Raw genomic sequence first — 24,827 nt, 5'->3', positions numbered from 1 at the left:
TGTCACTAAGTTCTTGGTCATATGGGGTCGTCTGATTTCTTTGTGTTATTGTAAGGTCTTTACTTTGGAGTATAACGCGCCTTGAGCTAAATGTTGGTGTGATCTGGTGCTATATAAATAGATTTGAATTGAAGTTTTTATTCAATGTGTAGATTGGAGAAAAAATATAAATTGTTCAAGAAAATCATCTTACCTTCGCTTATTTTAAGGTAAAAGTCATAAAAATAATAAATAATGTTGATCATTATAAAATCTTTTTCATAAATTTTGCAGAAGACATTCACAGATGATACAGAGGGAGATGTTGCAACAGTTTGAAAAGATAAGAGTTAGTCGGAAAAACTCTTCTCCCCCTATACCATCAGTAATATGAAGGTTTTGTCTGAGTAGCGACACTTACTGTTCCGGAGAATACTGCAACAAGTACCTGCGCCATAACAGAGAGCTTAAATGAATATGGCTGAGTGATGATGTCACCAGTGGAGCGCAAACTAACCAATGTAGTGGGTATAATGGAAGCATTAGAGAGGAAACATTAGGCTAATGAGTTTAAATGTGGTGTATTATCTATGTATTATGTATCCTCTAATCTTACTTTTTGTTCTCTCATAGTGATTCAATATACTACAGAGAATAAGGAAACATGTGCCAGGTATGTAAAGAGTAGACATGCAATTTAATCTGCATACCAACATAGCCAAAATCAGACATTGTTGGTAAGACATTGAAAAGACACCAAAAACATGTTAAAGACAACTTTGTTAGGTGTCTTAACAACACTGAGATTTGTTAAAAAAAAAAAGTGTAAAGAGGAAAAGTTGCTTTCTCAGATTCTGAAGAAAAGAAAAGCTCTTTCCTGCAGAAATAATATTTTAAGTTAGTGTCTGCTTGATCTGACACTTGACCATGTGTCCATTCTCATGCCTAGTCTGATGGCATAAATACATATCAAAAAAAGCACTGATCGTACTTAAAACTACAACTTTCTCCTTCTCATTTAGATTCCTGCAGCAGTGCTCCCAGAATGCATTTTGCACTGACTATGCCACAGGCTTCTGCTGTCACTGCCAACCAGGCTTCTATGGAAATGGACGCCAGTGTCTGCCTGATGGTTAGATCTTGGCCATTTTTTTAAGTGCTGTGCCCATTGGTTGTCTTTACATATTAAAGCTGCTTTGTTATGTGCGTTCTGTGCTGCTCATCCAGGTGCCCCCCAGCGTGTTAGCGGTAAGGTGAGCGGCACTGTGTATGTGGGATCGACTCCAGTATCGCTGAACAACATTGATCTCCATGCCTACATCGTGGTGGGAGACGGGAGGGCGTATACTGCCATCAGCGAGGTACAACCTGAAAAACAGCCCCATTAATCGTGTGGAAGCTACTTCTATATTGTAATTAAGATAAAGACAGCCAGTACTTTTTCCATAACAAATTTAAGGAACCAATCTGGTAAGCATTCAGAGTGGGGCTAACTTATCAGATCTGGAGATCAGGAGCAAGGTTTAACTTACATTCATGAAAAAGAAAGTTTTTGGAGGACTGCATGTAGACATGAGACAAACTAAGCATACCCTTACTGCTTCCACAGGAATTAAGAGGGTAACCCTAATACTTGGCTAATCAAATGTTTTTGATTAACTGACATCAGCAAGTTTGAGCACCTCTATAAAGGTTTTGTTGGTTTGCTGGTCTGGAGCATTGAGGTGAGTTAACATAATGTAATCCCAGTGAATTCATTCCAATGTCAGACCAAGAACTACATCTCAGACTCTACAGCAGGGGTGTCAAACTCAATTGCACAGGGGGCCAAAACTCAAGGCACACTTTAGGTCGTGGGTCAAACAAGATAAACATTTATTGAACACACTAAAACAATGTTTCTTAAACATAAATATGAATAAAAACAGACAGGAACATTATTCCAGATTAAGTAAACTTAAAAAAAAATAAACTTTAACTTTAAATGTTTTGCTCTTCATAAAAATATATCCTGTCAAAATTATGCAAGTTAGAAATATGAACATGCTGCCAAAAACCCCAGAAAAAATAAATGAAAGCAAACACAAGGTTGGAGCCGCATGTAGACTGAGCTGGGGCATTGCTTCAGGAATGGAACTAATAAACTGTGCGGGCCATTCAGTGTCGTACTTTCCCTTGAGTGGATCATTACACTGCAGCTCCATCTGAATCTGCACAGGTGCAGTTCAGCAAAGTCCGCTGACTTGGTTCAACATTACTTGGCAACAGGGAAAGCGAGGCAGGTTGCACTGATGCATTAGTGACAGCTTCACTTGAAATGCCTTCACCACATCATACATGTCCATGAACTGACAGGTTTCCTTGCTGAGCTCAAAAACTGTATTGAGAATTTTTATCCCAACTCAGCCAACGGACCTCTGTATGATAAGGAATGTCGGCAAATTCTGAATCTATTTCCCACATATAAGACTGAAATTGACGGTGATTTAAACTTTTAGCTCAGATAAAATTTACGGTGATCATTACATGCTCCATTTTTAGGACTTTTAGGACAAACAGCCTTTCCTGGTGTATGATGCAGTGATATGCTGTTAACTCACCGGTTCTCCTCCTGCATCTTTACTCGCATCCTGCTGACTAGTCCGCTTTTTTCACCGCACAACACCGGCCCTCCATCTGTTTTGAGTCCAACAAGTTTGTCCCAGGGCAGTTTCATGTCGGTTACACTTTGACATACGTTTTAAAAAATGTGCAGTCATTTAATGTTCATTATTTCCTCTCCACGGATGAAGATGGTCAGCTGTGCAATGTCCATCATGTCTGTACTTTCATCCACAGCAAGAGAGTATGCAATAAAGTTTTTGCTTCTTTCACACAACTGTGTTCTTAAATCAGTGGCCATCTCACAAACCCGATCAGCAATCGTATTTCTCCTCAGGCTCACATTTGCCAAAATCTGCGTTTTGTCTGGACACAAGACGTCGCACACCTTCATCATGCAGCTCTTCAGAGTGGTACCGGGCTGATTTGGCTCCTCTGCTACAATTAAACTTGCTTTCACAACAGCTTCACTTTATGATTTTGCTCTGGTGAAAAACGTCTGCTGAAATGTCAGATTCTTCTTTAGCTCTTCTACTTTCTGTAGTTTCTGCTCTGCATTCAGGTTTTTCAGCTTATCCTGACGTGTTGTCTCGTAGTGCCGTCTTAAATTAAATTTCTTAATTACAGCCACATTAGCTCCACTAATAAGACACACGGGTTTACCAGCAATGTCTGCAAACATATATTCAGCCTCCCACCGGTGCTGAAAGGCTCTGCTTTCAGATTCAACTTTTCTCTCCACCATTGTGAGCGGCTAGCTTCGCAATAACAGAAGTTTGACTTGATTGACGGGGGAATGTTCCCAGTTAGCCTAGCGGTCAGCAAGGAGGCTGCAGCGCTGCATTATGGGATCTGTAGTTTGTATATTATTAGCGCCTCATATCGCTGGGCCATGCATAACAATAATAGTACATCTATATAAAATGATCTTGCGGGCCGGATATAAATGTACGCCGGGCCGGGCCGGATGTGGCCCGCGGGCCTCGACTTTGACACATGTGCTGTGCTCTACAGCATGCAGCGTGAGCATGCTGAGGCCTGTAGAGTCTGAGTCCATCAATGTTTAATGTCATGACAGCATCGTTATTTAATAAAAAAGAGCATGTATGGTTTGCTTGGAAGTGTTATCAGGAGAAAACCTCTAAGAACATGGCAGCACAGCTTAGGTTTTCCACTTTGCATCTGAGCAAATCACAAGACTTCTGAAACAATGTTCTTTGTATAGATGAAACTAAAGTTTGGCTATAATGTATAACACCAAATAAGGTGGAAACCAAACACAGCATATCAAGCACGGTGGTGGACGGATGATGACGCAGGCTCATTTTATTGCCTTGTAGCCATTAAGTCAACTATAAACCCCTCTGTGTACCAAAGTATATAGAATGATTTCACACTCAGCCTTAAGTGTCCATTGGGGGAATTCGAGTTTTTGGTGTTTCAGTATTTTTTTCAACCGCAGTTCTTTCAAATCCACCTTGGATTTAATCATTTTTAAGGAAAGGAAATTGAAATATGTTGGTTAAAAAGCCTCTGAAAAAATTAACATCTTAATGTCTTGCATCATTTACGTAAACTTAGTCAACTTAGCAAACTTTGTCTCTCTTGGTCAGGTACCAGAACCAGTGGGCTGGGCACTGATGCCAGTTGCACCCATTGGAGAGCTATTTGGATGGCTGTTTGCTTTGGAGCTGCAGAATAGCCAAGCAGGATTCAAACTGACAGGTAAACATGTTTGTCAGTGCACAGTTTTTTGCCTTGTACATCCTGACTCTTGACATTCTGGAGAGACATGAGGGAACTCCTTAATAGCAAGGACATCGTGTGTCTGTTTCTTTGCATGTGTGTGTTTCTGGTCTCCCAGCCAGATGTAGTGTCTCCAGGGATGTGATGTGATATCAGTCTTCCCCCTCCCCTCACTAATGGGAAACAGCTGTGTGGTTGTGTTAGTGTGTAACCATTGTAGACAGGGCATTTTTTCTGAAATGTAGCTTCTGCATGTTTGTGTTATATATAAACCAGTAAATAAAAGATTGATGATTATTTGTGTTACAAGGTGCTGAGTTCAGTCGTCACGCAGAGGTTGTATTTTACCCTGGCAACCAGCGCTTGTCAATTATTCAGACTGGCCGTGGCCTCGATGACCAAAACCACCTAACCGTGGATACTGTAATCAGCGGCAGTGTGCCCTTCCTTCCTCCTGGTGCTGAAGTTACCATGGAGCCCTTCAAAGAAACTTATCAGTATTACCCCTCAGGTAAAGGCAAGGATTGAACAGTATACATCATTCGATTGCCCTTTTCGTTGCTTAAAGTGACTCCATCTCTCTTTCTGCAGTTGCAACCTCCACCTCTATTAGAGAGTATTCAGTGGTTACAGCAGACCGAGGGTCCGAGTCCTTCTCTTTCCAGCTGAAACAGAATATCACCTACCGTGACTGCCCACACAACAACCAAGCTGCCACCCCGGAGACTTTGCAGATCCTTATGGAGAGGGTGTTTGTCATGTTCGTGAAGGAGGAGCGGATCCTGAGATACGCCATCACCAACAAGATCAGCCCAGTTAGAGGTGAGACAAACTATGTTTACAGAGATCACACTTTAATAGCAATTCACAGTAGGGCTGTTCGATATAATGATATATATCCTTTCATTTTACGCTATCATTTGTTTCGTGGTGTTGCAAAATAAACTGTTTACGGCAATATTTTTTCACTGTTTTGATGGTCACTGTAGTAGCTATATTAATTTCTTAAAATTCTCTCTTTCTCTTATATTTAATGTAACCACAATACGGACGGACAAGCGACTGTTTTTATGCGTTGTCGTTAGCAACAATGACGGTAAAACCATCGCGTGGTTCCGCCGTCCGCTTATTTATTTTCCACATAAACCTTTCACAATAAAGCTCAAGATCCTGTTGAGACTTTTCAAAATAAACTGAATCAGAGTATGCAGTGTTTATGGATGAGAAGCAAAAAAGAGCCGCCAGGTGCTAAAAGATAAACCTTAGACTCAAATGTTAGAACAGGCTTTTCCCCGCAGCACGCCGTGTAATAAATACTCACAAAGAAAATGGCGGCCGTTACAACTTATGTCTAAAAATGTATCGTTTCATGCATCGGTTGAAACACTCGACTCCACAACGCCCAGCTGAAAACACTTCACGCAAGTCGAGTTGCCCGAGATTCACAGAATTTACAGAAAATGTTAAATTTTTGTGATTTATATCGTTGTCGGGACGATAGATGTCTTAATATTGGGATATGAGATTTTGGTCATATCGCACAGCCCTAATTCACAGGTGGTCCAGTTACTGTATATACTACATATTGTAGCGGGCCAGGGCTGTTCGGGGTTTTGTTTTGACAGTCATGTTTTGTTGTTACGTTGCCATGGTTACAGGTGACGCTCTCTCTCTGCGTCTGTGTGTTTCCCGGGGTGAGAGAGTGCCCTGTTGTTGTTGTTGTTGCTGCGCCGAGCGGTGGTGTTAGCGTTGTATGCTCGTCTGCCTATGCTAATAAACGGCTGTGCTCACGGGAAGCAAGACCAAATGATACCTCTGTCTCCTCCTTGTCTGAGCTCGCCACATTGGTGTCAGAAGTGGGATAGCTCACCCTCGCCGGAAGGGAGAGAGACACTCAGAGGCTGGAGCAAGCCGAGGAGAGCTTTCGCTGCTTGGGAAGTGGGCGATTGAAGAGAGAGCAAGCGAGCGGCCATGTAAGTCCCCCGACAGGTCCCGACGGCGCGAGCGCACCGCGGCAGCGGCCGGTCACGACCGACGCTGGGACAGTGCTTCATGGGCTGCCTCTGTCGACCGACACGCCGGGCCCCTAACAGCGAGCAGTGATGCCTGCAACGCCAGCTAAGGTACCGAAATACAACGGGCTAACCCCGCTAGAGCCCTACCTCTCACAAGTACGGCTAGCCGCGAGGCATAATGGCTGGAGCGACGAAAAGGCTGCTACACACCTAGCGCTAGCATTGGAAGGAGATGCACTGCAGGTACTCCTTGACCTAGCCCCGTCAAGGCAGCATGAGCTCCAGGCCCTCACCATAGCACTCGAGAGGCGATTTGGGCAGCGGCACTCCACTGATCAGAGCAGGGAGCAGCTGACCAACCGGAGCCGTAGGCCGGGGGAGAGCCTGGGCACCTTTGCAGTGGATGTGTTGCTGTATGCTCGTCGTGGCTACTCAGAGTTCCCAGCAGCAGCCCGTGAGGAGCTTAGCCTGCATGCTTTCCTGCGAGGACTTTTCCCAGAGCGACTACGCCTACACGTCCGCCTGGCCATGCCTCAGACTCTCCATGAGGCGCTCCTTGAGGCTGAAAGGGCCGAGCTTGTGCTCACCTCGCGACCTGACCAGCAGTTGCGCCCCACAAACTACCCTCAAATCAAAGCTGCAGACTGCGACAGTGAGGGGGAGGTCGCGGGGATATGCCAGCCGCAGCCCTCGGTGCCCTGGAGGCGTCCCCGTCGACCGACCGACCGCTGCTACCGGTGCGATGAGCCTGGCCACGTGGCGCGCGACTGCCTGGCGCCCGCCCCAAAGGCCAGAACTATGTGGCCTCAGGGGGATGAGAGGGGGAGCGGTACAGTGAGGGGACCACCACTCCAGCTTCCTGTCCCCCTCCAAGAACGATGCACGGTGGTGGGCCTAGTCGGGCACCTCAAGGGACTCTACCTGAGCTGCTGTGTTGAGGACCAGCCCTGCCAGGCTCTGGTGGACACGGGGTCCACCATTTCCCTAATACGACCTGGTGTGTTTCCTGGAACATCTGGGCCACTTGTGATGGGTTGGTCGCCCACCGACACCCAGCTGATGACAGTGACGGGGGAGAGAACTGACATGTGGGGGAAGAAACCGTTGCGGATCCGAGTGAAGGATCTGGAACTGGTGCACGACTTCTGGCTTGCTGACATCCAAGACCAGTGCATCATCGGCCTTGATCTGCTGACCCGCTGGGGGGCCTGCGTTGACACTGCGAAGCTGGCTATCACTCTTGGTACAGAGACTCTGGCCCTCCAGTGCGGTCAAAAGCAGGGAACCAGAGACTGCAGGCAGACGCGGCTGGTTCAGCACACCACCGACACTGGCTCTGCTCAACCCATCTGTCTGCGCCCACGCCAGCTGCCCCTTGTGAAACGGCAGGGAGAGCGGGCCCAGGAGGCACGGGGCGTGGCTACTGCTCAGGCCACAGCCGGCGGAGGGGGATGGCTCTCGTTGACCATGCAGCAGCTGAAGCAGGAGCAGGATGCTGATGCGACGTTGGTTCAGGTGGGGGCCTGGCTGGAGGCAGCACGACGCCCAGGCTGGACAGGGGTGTCAAGACAGGGGCCCGAAGTGAAGGCCTACTACTCCCAGTACAACAATCTGGAGACCTACGACGGCCTCCTGTACTGGAGATGGCGGGCCCCCGAACAGGGCAAGGATCTCCCGCAGCTGTTGGTGCCTCGGTCGCTGCGGTCGCAGGTGTTCGAGCTTGTCCACGGCTCGGTGGGGGCCAGCCACTATGGGAATGCTAAAACTCTCCGCCGTCTCAGGGGACAGTTCTACTGGCCTGGTTGTCGACGGGATGTGGAACTTCATGTGCACTGCTGTGACACCTGTACGGCACGGAAGGGCCCCACTCAACGCCCCACTGCCCCCCTGCAGCAGCATTGGGTGGGGGCCCCGATCGAGAGATTGGGAGGAGACGTCCTAGGGCCTTTCCCCGTCCCCGAGGCAGGGAACCGGCGCGTGTCGGTGGCCAGGGACTGCTACAGGAGGCTGAGGGAGCGGCCATGAGTGGTTCATGACTACGCCTGCCAGGCCCAGGTCAGCGCCGGAGTACGACAGAAAAGAGCCTGCGACACCAGGTGCCGTGGGGGAGCTTTCGTGCCTGGCGACAAGGTTTGGGTGTACTGCCCGGTTCGCAAGAGAGGGGTGTCCCCCAGGCTGTGCGGTCACTGGCAAGGGCCGGCGGAAGTCGTGGGGCGGCTAACAGAAGTGGTGTACCGGATCCGCATGCCGGAACCAGGGCGCGTGGCGGTGTTGCACCAGGACAGGCTCTCACCGTACCGCCCGCCCGCTCCAGCAGCCGCCGGGGCAGGGGATGCTGGTGGCACCCCAGGTTCTCATCCAAGTGACTCTTCCCCTGCTGGTCGAGATCGGCCTGCGCGCCGAAGGAAGACGCATGGACATTTGCAGGACTTTGTGTTGGGTAATGGGGTTGTCGGGGACGACTGACCCCTTAGGTGGGGGCTATGTAGCGGGCCAGGGCTGTTTGGGGTTTTGTTTTGACAGTCATGTTTTGTTGTTACGTTGCCATGGTTACAGGTGACGCTCTCTCTCTGCGTCTGTGTGTTTCCCGGGGTGAGAGAGCGCCCTGTGTGTTGTTGTTGTTGCTGCGCCGAGGGGTGGTGTTAGCGTTGTATGCTCGTCTGCCTATGCTAATAAACGGCTGTGCTCCCGGGCTAGCTCACGGGAAGCAAGACCAAACGATACCTCTGTCTCCTCCTTGTCTGAGCTCGCCACAATATTTACTCATATAATGTGTGAGTTTTAACATGGTAGTGTTTTCTTAAATCTACCATAGCAAGTAGTGCCTTGACCTGAAGTAAAGTGAACATTTGCAACTTGTCAAGCCTCTGACCACACGTAATGCAAAGTTCTTATAAAATCAAGTCAGCAAATTTAGACACATAAACAGCAAACAACAACACAACACAACAGCAGTTTAAAAGCCTGAAGTCAGTAACAGTAAGTCTAATGCATTGTATTATCCCACATAAAAACCAGCTTGAAATAAAATATGTTTAAGGTATTTAAGAATATTATAGTCAGATAATTTAATATCAATCCAATTCCTTCCACTGTAGGATAAATCAACATATATGTGACCCTGACTTGATGCTGTCCCACTGGAATATTTTATACTGCAAGTAGGAATTTAACCAGTGTCTCTCCTCCTGCATGCACATTTGAAGATCTTCTGTTTTGTCTGTGCCTTTGCACAATCAGCACTTACCATGATAGCTCTATATGGCTGCAACATGAAATTGTTATAATATTAAGTAGCTCTGTACTCAAGCTTGCTGTTTTGACAAAATATGAAGACAGATACCAGCTATCATGCTAAGTGCTGTATTTATTTAAGTATTTATTGGCCAGCAATAAATTATAATAAGAATAACATTAAATTGTTAAACTGTAAATCCAAAGGATTGCTCACTGCCTGGTGCCTTAACTCAGTGCTTCTCTTTTGCTCCCACTGTCAAACAATTTGCAACTGTCACCTTTAGCTAACATTAGCCAGAAGAATTTGTCTACTGAAGCCTGTCTAGACAGAAATGTGCTCGCCAAGGGATTACTATGGCCCACATCAAAAGGGCATTTGATTCATGAAGGGACTGTTTGGTTTCGGGATAATATTTGTCTTTCCCTGCCAATGGAGACAGATTGCAAACTCACATAAGAAATTACTGTCTTGAGTAGTTGCCCCTTGTTATAAAATCAAATGCTATTAGTTTTAGTAATCAGTAAATCAACTACATTTGCTTTATGCTGTAATTGCCACCATGGGGGTGGTTAGCAGGCCAGCTGGCATTTTTTGTGCCAAAAAGTGAAAAAGTGATCATTTTCATGATACTTGGTATATAGATATAGGTATTTAGTACACATGCCATTCAACTACTTGTAATATAAGATAAATAACACACGGTACAATGGACAGTGTTCACTGTTATGGCCGTAAGGCTGTAAGCTTGCACACATTTTATGAACCTGAACTCATGAAAAGATAGCTGACACTGCAGTTCACTTAATGACTGGAGGTGTCGATAATTGTGACAGTTTTCTGAGCTTATGCAGAGATTTTTCTTTAAAGGATAAATGGACTGATTGTTATATAGCGCTTTTTTACTCTCCCTGAGTACTCAAAGCGCTCTATGCAATTTCCAACTTTCATCCATTCACGCAAGCACTGTCTTCTATGCTTTTTTAACTCCTTAGTAACTACCATTCACACACATTCATAGTCCAATGGATGCATCGGAGAGCAACCTGGGGTTAATATCTTGCCCAAGGATATTTGGCATGCAGACTAGGGGAAGCCAGGGATCGAACCTTCCAGTCAGTAGATGACCTGCTCTACCTCCTGGGCTACAGCCACCCCCGTAAATGCTGCCAATATGCAAACTGTTTCTCAGCAAGCTGTCGTAAAAACATCTATTAGATACAGTTTTAATACATGATGACCAAAAAAACAGGCTGTTCTCCAAACTGAAACAATTTAAAGTTTAAATCAACAAATCTGATGATTTGAATGGCTAAATTGATTCCAGACCATCCCTGTCATGTATATTTTATGGTCTACCAGTTGTGTCTGTTTGCGTTTGGCGTTCCATATGGACAGTTTCTGGTGAGGGGTTTTCACCCACCGCAAACATCCTCCTGTGCAGTCTTCCAAAACCCCAACTGCACGTTGCTGGGTGCAGATCAAGCTGTCTGTTGTCGAGCCCCAACATAGTTCGCCAGAGGAAAGAGAGAAGCACACAAACTCCATCAAAGATAATAATAAAAAATACAATATGAAAACTACAGATAGTGACTGCAGTGGACACTTCCCATCATTTTTAACACTTGCTTTCACTTCAGCTCTTTGTATGTTATAACTTGGATGGACCAACAACACAAGCCAGAGTAGTCCACAGAAGTTTGTACCACATATTTTGTAACTTCAGTCTTTCAGCTTCAGTCAACGCCTACAGTGTTGGAAACATGACTTTTTCTCTTCCAGAGCCTTTAACCAGACCAGCTATTAATTATTGCAGGGTTGCAACAGAAACCTCAGCCAAACCAATGGCACAGAGTTGGATAGAGCACAGGTTTAAGAACACATGCTGTGGATTTACAGATTGAAACCATAGAAAATGTTGTCATAATGTCTCCATTTTCACTTCAGTGTCTACCATGGTGCAGATACACCAGACCCTTTTAAGGATTATTTGAACCACAGTTTGCGTCACAGCTGTCACAGCTGTCACAGCTGTCTTTAAGGATTTTAATGAATTCACCTGCAGATGAATCCAGACATGTGTTAACACAGTTAACCAAAAGAGCTGGTCAAGGAGTGAAAACTGTAGACAGGCCAACAGAATTTAATGAGCACTTAGCATGAGTGGAAAAAAATCTCGGAGTCTTGAAAGTAAATATTCACCTTACTGTTAGACTCTGTTTTTAAAAGCACCTTATGTTTCCAGAGCACAAGCCAAAACCACAAAACCTTTGACCAGAATGGTTTGGTTCTGTGGCATATGGACTTGGATTGTTGTTCCTTAATGGAATTTGCCCCCAAGTTTGTGTTCTGCCTTATCATCTACAACCTAGGAATAAAAAAGTAATGTACTTGGAATACTACTTAGTAATTATTATAATTATTAAGTATTATTGGTACAACTAACTCTGTTTACAACTTTTATGGACAGAATTTTTAGGAGCCATGAAGAGGCAGAGGATGTGAGTTTTGGTAAACTCACTTTCACACTGGATCCACTTGCGTGATGATCATTATGCAAAGGTACTGTTTATAAGATTGGGGAAACCTGCAGTCAGCTGAGACTGAAGAAGTCACTTGGATGAGTGACAAAACGTTTCTCCCACTGAAAACACTACGTCCAGCTGAACAGAATCAAACTTTTGGGACACAGCATCGTATTTCATCATTAGTTATTGTTAATCTCTGGCTGTCTTCCACATTGTCTCTTTGGTCCAGTCTTCCTTTCTTACCCCCCAACCAGTCACAACGGATGACTGTACCTCCCTGAGCCTGGCTGTGCTGGAGTTTTCTTCAATTCATTTTAATTCGATTTTATTCGTAATGTCAAATCACAACAACAGTTGCCTCAAGGGGCTTTATGTTGTAAGATAAAGACCCTACAAATTTAGAGATGAAACCTCCAACAATAAGATGACCCCCTATTAGCCAAGGCTTTGAAGACAGTGGGAAGAAAAACTCCCTTTTAACAGGAAGAAACCTCTGGCAGAACCAGAAATTTAGGGAGGGGTAGACTTTGCTACCACTGGTTGGGGGTGAGGGGAGGAAGACAAATCAAAGACATCTGCTTTCTGTTAAAAGAGAGTGGGGTTATCTGATTGTTGGGGTTTTCTCTGTAGGGTCTTTACTTAGAATACAAAGCATCTAGAGGCAACTGTTTTTGTGATTTGGTTCTGTATAAATTGAAATGAACTGAAATGAACTGAAATTAATTGAATCAAGTAGAGGTAAATCAAGTGGGGTAAAAACAGGTGATTGACAGCCAGCATCTGTCTATTGTAGGAAAAATGTTGAGATGAAGATGTTGATTTACTAGTTCTAAGTTCCTGCCCTCGCCTTTGGCCACCAGCTTATGGTTCTGACCAAAGGAATAAATGGAAATTCGCTTCCTCTGAAGAGATGGGTTGAGATGCAGATGAAGTCAGTCATTTGAGAGGGGGATCGTAGAGCCAGTTCTTCTCATTTAAATAAGCCAGTCGAGGTGGTTTGGGATAGAAGGTAAACCTGAAATTACCTACTAGCTACTTTTGGCTGCTTTGGTCACAGAATAGTAACTGTAGGCAGTTAGGTCCAGTGCTATCCAAGGTATGGGTTGGATTTGAATGTGTTTGGGGAGTGTGTGGCTGACAGGCATATTTGATGTAATCTTTCCTATTTACAGTTTTATGGTTGTTAAAGCTTTACTGCACCCAAGTGAATGGTAAATCAAGCACTTTGAGAATCACAGAGGTCTTTGTGGCTAGCTAAGCCAAAGGAAAGATCCACAGCTTTTAGATGAATTATGTTATATTAGATGAAAAGTTTTTCAACAATTTTCCCCACATTGTTTTTAATTTTTATGTCCATTACCTTCATCTGCTCTCCTTAAAATAATGGAAGAAAAAATGTTCATAGATATATAAATACAGGACAGGACATGTGTTGTGTTCTTTTTCTGTCAACGTGGAGCAGTTGTGCTGTCTTTACCCACTTTGCCTGATGAAAAGCAGATAGTGACAGTTGGATACGTGACCTTGTAAGATGATGGGAAAAAGAATTTGAGACAGACACCACCACCTTGTTTTTGGATTCAGACCAGTTATCTGTCGTTTAGACGTCAGCACACTGATTAAAAACGTTTTGATGACATATCTCACACATGCACATGCTCACACACAATGATACACCCAGACCACAGCTGGAAGAACTTTTGGGGATAAGGGATTTTGTAAACATGGGTTAAGTATGAGCCTGTCACACAGAGGGCATACATGTGTGCTGTGGAGTGGGGCGGGGGTGGGGTGGGGTGGGGGTTGCACTTTCTGGGAAATAATATCCTAGCCTATGACAGATTTTCTTGAGTGGGAGTTGCCAGGTAGAATAGCTGACTAGTGATTTCAGGAGAATTGTGGAAGAAAAGACGCTGAACTGACAGGTAAACCAGTAGATTTGTTACATTGTTGTGTACATTAATGTCAAGCTAAAATTGGTGGACTTACCACCTGTCTACTCCACCAGCATATACCCCACCACCATTACCTTAGTTAACATTTTAACTCAATCCACCAGATAGGTTTGCCCAGGATGGACGATTGGCTTCCAAGTGCCTCTGAGTTTCCCTCTGACTCCTCCAGTCCTGCTGCACCTGAACACTTACACTGAAAATAGCCTCTGCTCTTTATGCATTACCATAGTGAATCCTGGCGTTGGAGCTCCATAGATGTTGGCTTTCTCTTTCTAATCACGCATACGCTTTGTTAAACTGCAACTTAACTAGTTGTGGTATAGTTTCTTGAGTGCCCCCTATTTTCGATTATTTAATTGAATCTAATATAGCCACCTGTTATTTAAAGTATTGGAGTAAATTGTTTTGGAGTAAAGATTTGAAATTATTCATCCATCTGGAGCCTATCCCAGCTGTCTTAGGGCGACAGGCAGGGTACACCCTGGACAGGTCGCCAGTCTGTCGCAGAGCTAACACATAGACAAAGACAACCATTCGCTCTCACATTCACACCCATAGGCGATTTAGTGTTTTCCTATCCCCGCTAACTGCATGTCTTTGGACTCTGGAAGGAAGCCGGAGCACCTGGGGAGAACCCACGCAACATGGGGAGAACGTGCAAACTCCGCACAGAAAGACCCCACTGTGCCACCGGGCTGCTAAAATGATTCATATTTGTCTTAATTATCTGGATTTTGCTTTGAACAAACATATCATCAATTTAAAGAGTCTGAGTCTGTTAATGAGCCTCGGGCTTCAAAGGCCCTGTTGTATATTCCCCGTAATGCAAAAGCCAAAGCTGCATATTTTAAAAGAACTGCATGTTTTAAGCACCACGCCTGCAGTTCGTTTTTTATTTCCAGCCTCACTTTAGATAACTGTTGACACATTATGGATTCATTTGGGTAGTTTTCTCCTTAGCTGTGCTTTTTTTTTTTTTTAGCCCGATAAAGCACTTAAATCCAGCTTTCAGTGCATTCAGATGATTCAGTGTTGCTCAAGGGTGGACCGTTGGACTTTAAGTGTCCAGTGCATAAACCCAGTTTGTTTGTGTCTACGTGTTTATGTGTGTGTGGAGGAGATTTTTGAAAAGCAACAGGTGGGAAACTGCACTCACCACTTTGATGATGTGTGTGTGTGTGTGTGTGTGTGTGTGTGTGTGTGTGTGTGTGTGCGTCTCCCATTCTCTCTCTCTCTCTCTTTAATTATCCCTCAGCCTTTTCTTCAGTCCATGTGTATCTCACCCTCTCATCTCCCCTTCTTTACCGCCACATTCAGACTTTGCAGGGTCTCTCTCTCTCCCTCTCTCTCTGATAATGAGCCAAAATTGCTCTCTGGCCTCAGGAGATGAAAACAAGCTGCGTGTGTGTGTGTTTGTTTTTGTTTATGTGCAAGTGTATTGTTGTTTATGGCATATGATGAAGCTGACAGTAAAGCAAAAGTCCAGCCTGAAACACTCTAAGATTATTAAAAACAGATATTATAACAGATGTGTTCATGTGCATAACTGAGAATATTTTACATCCCAGCCAACTGGAGTCGACTAACTATAGATGTCCTTGAAATAAAAGCAAAACTATGCAGACACTGAAGGTTTGTGTTTGAGCCGAATCTAAATTCCATATTTGGGCCAATATTTAAATTGTGTGGGTAGAAGGAATATTAAAAGAATGCCTGAGCAGTGTGGGGTATTTTACATTAGATAATAGTTACATGACACGAGACCAAAGTTATCGATCAAGATGCTGAGATTTGTTTTAAGGACACTATAATATTCCTTAACGTTAAAGTTATGATAATACAAAAAATAAGAGTTGGAGCATTCTCATAACAGTGCCAGGATCATTGCTGTATCCTGCTGTACAGAGCGAATTTGAACTTTAAGCATATTTATTCATTTTTAACATTCCTGTTTTTTTTCCCATTGTTTTCTTTGCTCTTTTGTTTATATTTCTGATTTTATCAAAATTACTCTGAGGTTTGTTTTTGAAATTGTCTGTCTGAGCCACGCAGCGGTATGAGGAAACCCTGAACTCACATCCGCTCACTCATCCCTCTGTCTATGTGTCTACCCCCCCCATATGCGTCTAAGCTTGTCCATATGTTGAACGTAGAGAACATGAAGGGAGTCGCTTCCTAAGAGGAGTCCTGTGGGAGTTTGTCTGGAGTGATTTTACATGTGTGTTTGGTTAACTTGCCCTGTAATCACTGCCCTAATCATTGAAGTTTCACTAAATAATCCAGACCTCAGTTGATCTGAGTTCAGGACGTTTGGTGTGTAGCAGATTTTGTGTGGTTGTTTGGTTGAATTTTCTCACACCAGCTTTAACAGTGTTGCTCTTTTATGTCTAAAGCAGTTTACTTTCAGATTATAATGTCTGTTAATGTTATTGTCTGCTTCTTTAAATTCTTTCTTTTTTTAACATTTGTTGAAGGTACCACTTTTAATGTGCTTTGAAAGACTAGAAAATGAAAATGACTTCAAATGGACAACAGGACATTAGTGACAGTACACAAGCAATTTTTTCTAATAGAGTAGCTTTGCATGATTTCCATCAGGTTACCTGAAACAAGCCATTTTACCTGGCTGCTACTCCTAAACAGAAGGTTTTACCAGCAAGTGGGTGGGGCTTCTGTAACCATAGCCAAAACAATCTGACTGAGATGACTATAACAGGGATATGGTCTCTCTTTGTCATCATACAGAGCCAGTGTAAGACAAAATAATGTCTGAAATAGAGGAAATATTTAATTATTTTTAAGGCTGACCTCAACTGAAACTTTGAACATGAAAAATCCACCATGACAGAAGTATATATATTACATTAAATAAAGAAAGTATATTAGACACTAGTTACAGGGAGTTATATGAAATTTAGCATATAAAAAGTACTTAAGCTCATTAAGGACCTTGCAGTGAATAGATTAAAGTAGTGTAATATTTTATTAGAGCAATTAGTGATAAAGGTACTGTGCAGCTGTGGTTTGAATCACATCTATCTAATAGACTATGACTTATTTGTGTAAATTGGAAGTCCTCTTCACACTCTAAGGTTAATTATTCCACAGGATTCCTTGCAAGAACCAATTCTATTACATTATACATGCTATCCTTAGCCAGTATTATTAGAAGGAATAGCATACATTTTCTCTGCTATGCAGATGATACCCAGCTTATCTATCCATGAAACCAAATGACAAATACCAACTAGTTAGAATGCAGGTAAGTATAAAAGACATAAAGATCTGGATGATCTGTTTCTAAATTCAGATGAAACTGAGTTATTGTACTTGACCCTAAAAATCATAGACACCTGGTGTCCAAACATATCCTCTCTCTCCAGCAGCACTGTTAGCAATCTTGGAGTAAGTTTTCACTGTCACTGTCAGTCACTGTTAAGTTGCATCCACTGTGATTAAAAACACAATCCTTTCTTTTTCTTCCCTCATGAAATGGAAGCTCCAGGCCCTGAGCTGTACAACCCTTGCTATGCCGGGACCCATGACTGCGACACCACAGCCCAGTGCATCCCGTTAGAGGACCTGGCTTTCCAGTGCCAGTGCGCTACTGGTTATACAGGAGATGGGCACAACTGTTACGGTATCTATCTGTATCTGTGTCGGTCCTTCTGTGAACAAGGATAATTCTTCTGTGGATATACTGTGCAGCAATGAGACGGTTTATGTACATTTCAGAGTGCTTCCTCTGCTTTTGTTTAGTCTAGCGTTTTCTGTCGCATACAAAATGTCGAAGTCCAAGACAGTGTTTCTGTGTTTTATCAACATCTGTCCAGGCAGTGTAGAGGGGTCAAGTACAGGCTGGTTGAGCAGAATCGTCCTTGATCACTCTTTTCTTTTCTTTTCTTTTCTTTTCTTTTCTCCTCATCCTTCCTCTCCATTCGTCTCTTTAAGGTTAATTTTCACGTTAAAAGGGCCTTCAGGACTTCAAGCTGGTGTGTGGTCTGTCATTAGCCCAGCAGCAGGTCTTTTTCTCTGCTGACAGCAAAGAAAGCCCCAGGCTCATCCTAAGTTCTCATGGATGGGCCTCAGTGCGCTTTTCTGCTCAGATGATCTCCATGTTGTATTACACAATGCATTTACAGTCATGTGAGGAAAAAAAACATGCACAAGACTCACCACCATTTCTCAGTTTGTAGAACCCCCTTAGCAGCAATAACTTGAAACAATTGTTTTCTGTACGACTTATCATTGTCTCACGTTGTTGTGGAGGAGTTTTGGCTCATTATTCTTTGCAGTGTCACTTCAGGTCATTGAAGTTTGCAGGCATTCATTCATGCACAGTTCTCTTAATGTCCCTCCACACATGTTAATTGGGTAAAGATCTGGACTGGAGTTTGATGCAACACCTTGATTCTTTTCTTTTTCAGCATTTCTGTTGTAGATTTGTTGGCACGCTTGAGATCTTTATCCTTTTGCATAGCCAAATTTTGTCCAAGCTTCAGCTGTAAGACAGATGGCCTGACATTTGTCTAGAATACTTTGGTATGCAGAGGAGATCCTGGTCGACTTAATGACTACAAAGTCCCCAGGTCCTGCAAACTGACCGTGAATCATCACCCCACCACCAACGTTTAATATTTAACATGCTAACTGAGGTCTGTAGAGTCTGAGTTGTAGCTCGTCAGTTGTACTGACCTGAGACGTTTACTTCTTGGAAGATTGTGGCATTGTGTTAGCACACACCTGGATGTGTCAGAACAGCAAACTGCCAAAACCTCTGCTTTTATAGAGGTGCTCAAACTTGTTGATGATCACTTAATCAAGGGCAGCACCTGACTGTTATTTACCCTCGTAATTCCTTTAGAAGCTGTTAAGGGTGTACTACTAGACTGCACAGAGTCCTATGAAACCTTTCTTTTTCTTTTTATACAGTAAAAGCACCAGTAATGAGCCCTAATTACAGCTTTTATATGTGTTGACAAGGAATTCCTGATTTACAGACTTGTAAATTTAAAGAAAAGCTAATTTCTTTGTCTCCCTCTCTGCAGACATAGATGAGTGCGCTGAGGGTTCGGGCACATGTGGGGATAATTCTGAGTGTGTGAACCTGCCTGGGAGTCACCGCTGTCACTGCCAGAGGGGCTACGAATTTAGCTACGATGGGCGTACCTGTGTTGGTGAGTTTAGATGGAAATTCCTTCAAGAAATGCATAAAACATCTGTATAAAATGTGAGAGGAAATTTTTTGCCAAGTCAGTAGATCTCATCAGTTATTACGGGTCACTCTGAGGGGAACATGAATGACTTGACATCAATCAATGGAACTCTATCCAGTAATTTAATTAGAAGCCAAAAATGTTGTGCTTCTTTTCCATATTCTTTTACTTCTCGTCCACCTCTTTTGCTATCTCTTGCATGAATTCTTCGTCTTTTGCCTCTCAGATTGTTTCCATTAAGGGATGATATCAACTTTCTTGCGACACTTGCAGCCTGCACATTCTGAACTGCCTCCTATCAGTTTCATCACATCATCAGCAACAAGTGTGAACATTTCCAGTTGTTCTGTATAAGAACTGACGTGTGTTGCATCTATCATCAGTTTATTGTTGGAAAACCCTTTCTTATGAGCTGTTATTTTGAAAATTTTCACTATTTGTCAGCTGGCTAGCCAGGTGACTGGTGTTGTGGCGCTCATTGTTATTCAGTTGCTTCTCTAGAGAGGATCCAGTCCCTCGGTTGATGATGATGATGATGATGATGACGGTGGTGAACGGCTGATGATTAGCTTCAGCAAACAGGCAGTTAATTTCCACTAAACCGAATGTTTAGCATTTCAGAATTCCCACTTAGGAGTATCCCCTGTGTGCAAAGAAATCAACTGGAAGCCATAACATCGTGTCAGTTTTATGAATCTCTGCTTAGAAACGTGCTGTTTTCTGCTGACTTTTTAAGCTGTGGCATCCTGTCTGCTTTCACATACCGTACCTTCGATGCAAATGCAAATTTTAACCAAATATGTGCACACATATATTTTGTGGCAACCACATCATTCTTCCATTCTGCCTTTGTTGCATTTTATCCGTTGTCAGCTGGACTAACTGCCCCCCTGAGAAGTGTTCTCGGAGCATTTTGTCCTCCAAGTTCCAAAATGAGCTGAATATTTGGAAAAGGTCCACTTGTTTGTCCAAGCAGAGCTACAACATTTCTTCATCCACAGCTGCAAAAAGCTAGAAAACACAGGCAGAGGGGAGGATAGATGAGAAATGTGAGAACAGAACTAATGTGAGAATGACAGGGTGAGATTAGACAGGGCGGGCGGGGGTTAAGGGAAAGACAAATGGAGCAACGGCACAATGTGTTTGTTGCTTTGGAATGTGTGGAGGAGCAAGGTCCTGCCTGTGTGTGTGTTTGTGTGTCTGTCTGTGAATGTGTGTGCGCATACATGTCCTCCTTTCACGCATCAGTGTGAACTTTTGATGAACTTTCTTTGAGCCCCCCCCCCCGCAAAAAAAAAAAATACCACTATGTATAATACTCTACATTTAGATAATCATACTACTGATAAATCACCACTGAAGTCACCACTGACTCAGATATAGATGAGTGCAGCTCTTCTCCATGTCACATCAATGCCAGATGTATTAATGGACTGGGATCTTTCCAGTGTCAGTGCCAGCTGGGGTTTTTTGGGAATGGTTTCTACTGTTCCCAGCAGGAAGGTCAGTAGCACTCCATGGATATTGTATTCTGGGCTAAATCTAGTCAACCAGTGCCTTTGAAAAAGATGCCTTTGGTTTAAAGGCAAAGACTCCAATTTAGTCTGATTTTAACCATTGAGTGTTGAGTTGAGGGCCTTTGTGCTTTGTGATCTCAGGTGGAATTGAACTGTTCACCCTTGACTTTCCAAACAGGTGTCTTTGCCAGTCAGAAACTTCTGATGTTGACAGATTGTCTCTTGCAGCTCGAGAATTTATGCTTTTTTATATTTTGTTTGTTATTTTTCCTAATAGCTTTTTTCTGTCTTTGTGATTTTTTCTCTATTCAGATCAACCGGAGCGTGCTAAAACTCACTGTGAGCACCACAGAGACAGCGTAAAGACCACCAGTGCTGATGGATATCCTATAGTTGGAGTCTACAAACCACAGTGTGATGCAGAAGGACAGTATCTACCTCAGCAGGTGAAACTGTGACGTTTTATATATTTAGTGAATAACTACAGTTTCTTCTTTGGCTTTTATCAGTGATTTGATTTTGTTTTTCTTAAGAATATATTTCTTCCTGCCAGTTTAGCTCTCTTGGTTGATCAGGTCACCATATACCACAAGGTTCAATGTGGAAGCATGAATTTTATTCTGGCACAGTACCCTTTGCTGTGTGTCTTCCCTATCTGAAGCATCTTCACTGTTCTATCAGACGAAGCTGAAAATGGCACAAAAACATGTTTTTTAAAGACATATTTTGTCTTTATTTCAGTGCCATGGCTCCACTGGCTATTGTTGGTGTGTGGACAGTAGAGGAGAGGAGAGAGCAGGAACCAGGACTCCACCTGGTGCACCACCTGTAGACTGTGACAGACCAGGTGAGACTTCTTCATTCAGATTATTTTACGCAGGTTTATTTGGAGTTGACACAGCAAGGCTTATGTGTACTTTTTTAATCATTTCCTTCTGTTCGACCAGAGCGTGCTAAAACTCACTGTGAGCACCACAGAGACAGCGTAAAGACCACCAGTGATGATGGATATCCTATAACTGGAGTCTACAAACCACAGTGTGATGCAGAAGGACAGTATCTACCTCAGCAGGTGAAACTGTAACTTTTTATACATTAAGTTTTTATATATATTTATACTATTTATTTATTTAGTGAATAACTACATTTTCTCTTTGGCTTTTGTCTATAAACTCTGACTTTATATCTATTTACCAATTAGTACAGTTTGGCTTTGGGCTTTCATCTATAACTTAATTTTGTTCTTCTAAATAATGTATTTCTCATCTTTATTTCAGTGCCATGGCTCCACTGGCTATTGTTGGTGTGTGGACAGTAGAGGAGAGGAGAGAGCAGGAACCAGGACTCCACCTGGTGCACCACCTGTAGACTGTGACAGACCAGGTGAGACTGTTTCCCTCCAAAGAGATGATGTATGTAATCGATTCCATTGGTTTGGTTGTCTGTCTCTCTGTTTGTTTGTTAGCAAACTGTTTTCAAGATAAGATTTTCAAATTTTGTGTGATGCTAGATAGCAATACCAGCTCCAGTCTATTTTATTTCGGTGAAAATCAGGTCACTTTATGTAACTTTGTGTCACCCACAATTTTTATGGATTATCTTTAAACTTTACAACAATATACGAGGCCTTGGTGACATGAGTGTTCTGCATGTTGTAATAAAAACATCATAAAATATTAAAGTTTTAGTGGAGCCCTTTTCCTTCAGGAGCAGTTGTTCTCTCTGGGTGCTGTTGGTATTCCAGTGGCCCGTACTTCATCCAGATTGGTTTTATTCAGGTTTATTTCCTGTTGGCACAACAAGGCATTGATTTCCTTTTTTCTTTTTTCTCATTCAGTTCAACCAGAGCGTGCTAAAACTCACTGTGAGCACCACAGAGACAGTGTAAAGACCACCAGTGATGATGAATATCCTATAGTCTACAAACCACAGTGTGATGCAGAAGGACAGTATTTGCCTCAGCAGGTCAAACTCTGACTTTATATCTATTTGTCAGTTAATACAGTTTGGCTTTGGGCTTTCATCTATAACTTATTTTTGTTCTTCTAAATAATGTATCTCTCATCGTTATTTCAGTGCCATGGCTCCACTGGCTATTGTTGGTGTGTGGACAGCAGAGGAGAGGAGAGAGCAGGAACCAGGACTCCACCTGGTGCACCACCTGTAGACTGTGACAGACCAGGTGAGACTCTTATTCTAGTGGCCTGTACTTCATTCAGATTTGTTATATTACCCCTCAGTTGTAAAAAGCTGTGGGGTATTGTTGTCACCCTTCAATAACTCGAGAATAAGGCGACATGGGATTTTCAAATTGGTACCACAGATGTATCTAATTAAAATCTCAGATGAGTTCAAATCTCAGTGACCTTGACCTAAAGGTCAGAGGTCAAGTTTTCTAAAAATCTTATTTGTGAACAAGGATTTTGACATTGATACCATGCAGGTGCAGCTACTATGAAGTTGAGGGGTAGTACTAGCGGCCGCCAGTATTTTACAGGTTTATTTGGAGTTGACACAGCAAGGTGTAGATGCACTTTGTTTGTCTTTCAGATCAACCAGAGCCTGTTAAAACTCACTGTGAGCACCACAGAGACAGCGTAAAGACGACCAGCGCTGATGGATATCCTATAGCTGGAGTCTATGTACCACAGTGTGATGCAAAAGGACAGTATCTACCTCAGCAGGTGAAACTGTAACTTTTTATATATTAAGTGAATAACTACAGTTTCTTCTGCCACTCTTCCTCCCTTCTTTCATGTCTGAAAACTCTTCACTGTTTATCAAATAAAGGTCAAAATGCCCCAAAAATAATGTATTTCTCATCTTTATTTCAGTGCCATGGCTCCACTGGCTATTGTTGGTGTGTGGACAGTAGAGGAGAGGAGAGAGCAGGAACCAGGACTCCACCTGGTGCAACACCTGTAGACTGTGACAGACCAGGTGAGACTGTTTCCCTCCAAAGAGTAGTGGTGGGCGGATCGATCCAAATATCGATAGTATCGATCCCAAGTCGGGATCGGTATCGGATCAATACTAGCCTGGTTAGATCGATTCTTTACTTTGAGTTCTGCTTGTTTGCTATGCTGTGCTTTTGGCAAAAACGAAACAGCCAGGTCGCTGGACTAGCCGCTCCTGTGTCAGCGGAGAGCAGGCACACTTTGCTCCCCCCGCCCCCCTTCTCTTATGTTTCGGTGTTGCGCTGACACGTCACGTGACTTAGACACTTTGGGGGTTATTAAGTTGTTTACATATTAATTATATTTTTACCAATTGTTTTTGTTGTTGAAAATTTTAATTGTAATTTTCGTATTATAGTTTATCAACACTATTTGTTTTAATTTGTTTACTGGTTTGCGTGCACTTAAGATTAAAAAAAAAGAAAAAAAAAAAGATCGCCACCACGGCAGACCCGATGGCATTTTCATGCTTCGCCGCATCATTTATTCTTACAATAATCACATGGTTGCTGTAACAGTACAGCTGCAGCCGTACACATCACCACCACCAAACCTGCAGCGGCATCGCAGAACACGCCCTGCCACATACCCCCATCGCCCGCTTCACCCCACCCCGCGAGCAGGTGAGGGAATCGGCCCGACCATCGGCGCCCATGCCCGGCCCAGCGACGGCGGTGTCCACTCTAGCGGTCGCCCGTCCCTCCAGCCGAGGCCTGATGGCCACCCATATGGCAAGCAGAGGCGGCGGAGCAGGAGTGGAAGTGAGCCGGGGCTCAGAGGCAGCTGGGCAGACGGCCGGCACACAGGACCATGCAGCCTGCGTGCCAAAGCGGACAGCATGCCGCCCTCAGGCAGGACCCCCGCGCACCTCGACCTCCATCTCCAGCTTGGCAGGTCCCGTTGGCGCGCCAGCCTCCGGCTCACCCCGAGCGCTGCGCTGTCCACCCTTACAGTGATCACCCGGTTGCTGTAACAGTGGCCTACATTCAATGGCTGCAGCCCTCCTGCTGCCAGCTGTACACATCAACACCAAAAACAACAACAGCACAAGCAGCGCACAGGTTTTAAGCCGGTGAGG

At 43.7% G+C, this 24,827-nt stretch overlaps 1 protein-coding gene across 7 annotated transcripts in view; it reads left to right on the top strand.

Annotated features, from left to right (window-relative positions):
- Window positions 1-24,827, top strand: part of nid2a (nidogen 2a (osteonidogen)) — a 67,493-nt gene that overhangs the window by 24,253 nt on the left and 18,413 nt on the right. For 4 of the 7 annotated variants that reach the window (XM_039606695.1, XM_039606692.1, XM_039606691.1 and 1 more), the window contains exons 9-24: window positions 613-652; window positions 1,002-1,111; window positions 1,207-1,340; window positions 4,194-4,305; window positions 4,637-4,837; window positions 4,918-5,148; window positions 17,559-17,699; window positions 19,108-19,236; window positions 21,105-21,238; window positions 21,534-21,639; window positions 21,740-21,864; window positions 22,070-22,175; window positions 22,630-22,757; window positions 22,869-22,974; window positions 23,343-23,476; window positions 23,627-23,732. In XM_039606695.1, the coding sequence (XP_039462629.1) occupies window positions 613-652; window positions 1,002-1,111; window positions 1,207-1,340; window positions 4,194-4,305; window positions 4,637-4,837; window positions 4,918-5,148; window positions 17,559-17,699; window positions 19,108-19,236; window positions 21,105-21,238; window positions 21,534-21,639; window positions 21,740-21,864; window positions 22,070-22,175; window positions 22,630-22,757; window positions 22,869-22,974; window positions 23,343-23,476; window positions 23,627-23,732 (2,043 nt within the window). The remainder of the gene's footprint in view (window positions 1-612; window positions 653-1,001; window positions 1,112-1,206; window positions 1,341-4,193; window positions 4,306-4,636; window positions 4,838-4,917; window positions 5,149-17,558; window positions 17,700-19,107; window positions 19,237-21,104; window positions 21,239-21,533; window positions 21,640-21,739; window positions 21,865-22,069; window positions 22,176-22,629; window positions 22,758-22,868; window positions 22,975-23,342; window positions 23,477-23,626; window positions 23,733-24,827) is intronic. The other 3 variants (XM_039606690.1, XM_039606694.1, XM_039606693.1) reach the window with 3 other exon arrangements.

This window comes from Oreochromis aureus, linkage group 23, assembly GCF_013358895.1.
Source record: "Oreochromis aureus strain Israel breed Guangdong linkage group 23, ZZ_aureus, whole genome shotgun sequence".
Lineage (NCBI taxonomy): Eukaryota > Metazoa > Chordata > Actinopteri > Cichliformes > Cichlidae > Oreochromis > Oreochromis aureus.
The sequence above is the reverse complement of the archived record's forward strand: the minus strand, read 5'-3'. Positions and strand labels throughout refer to the sequence as shown.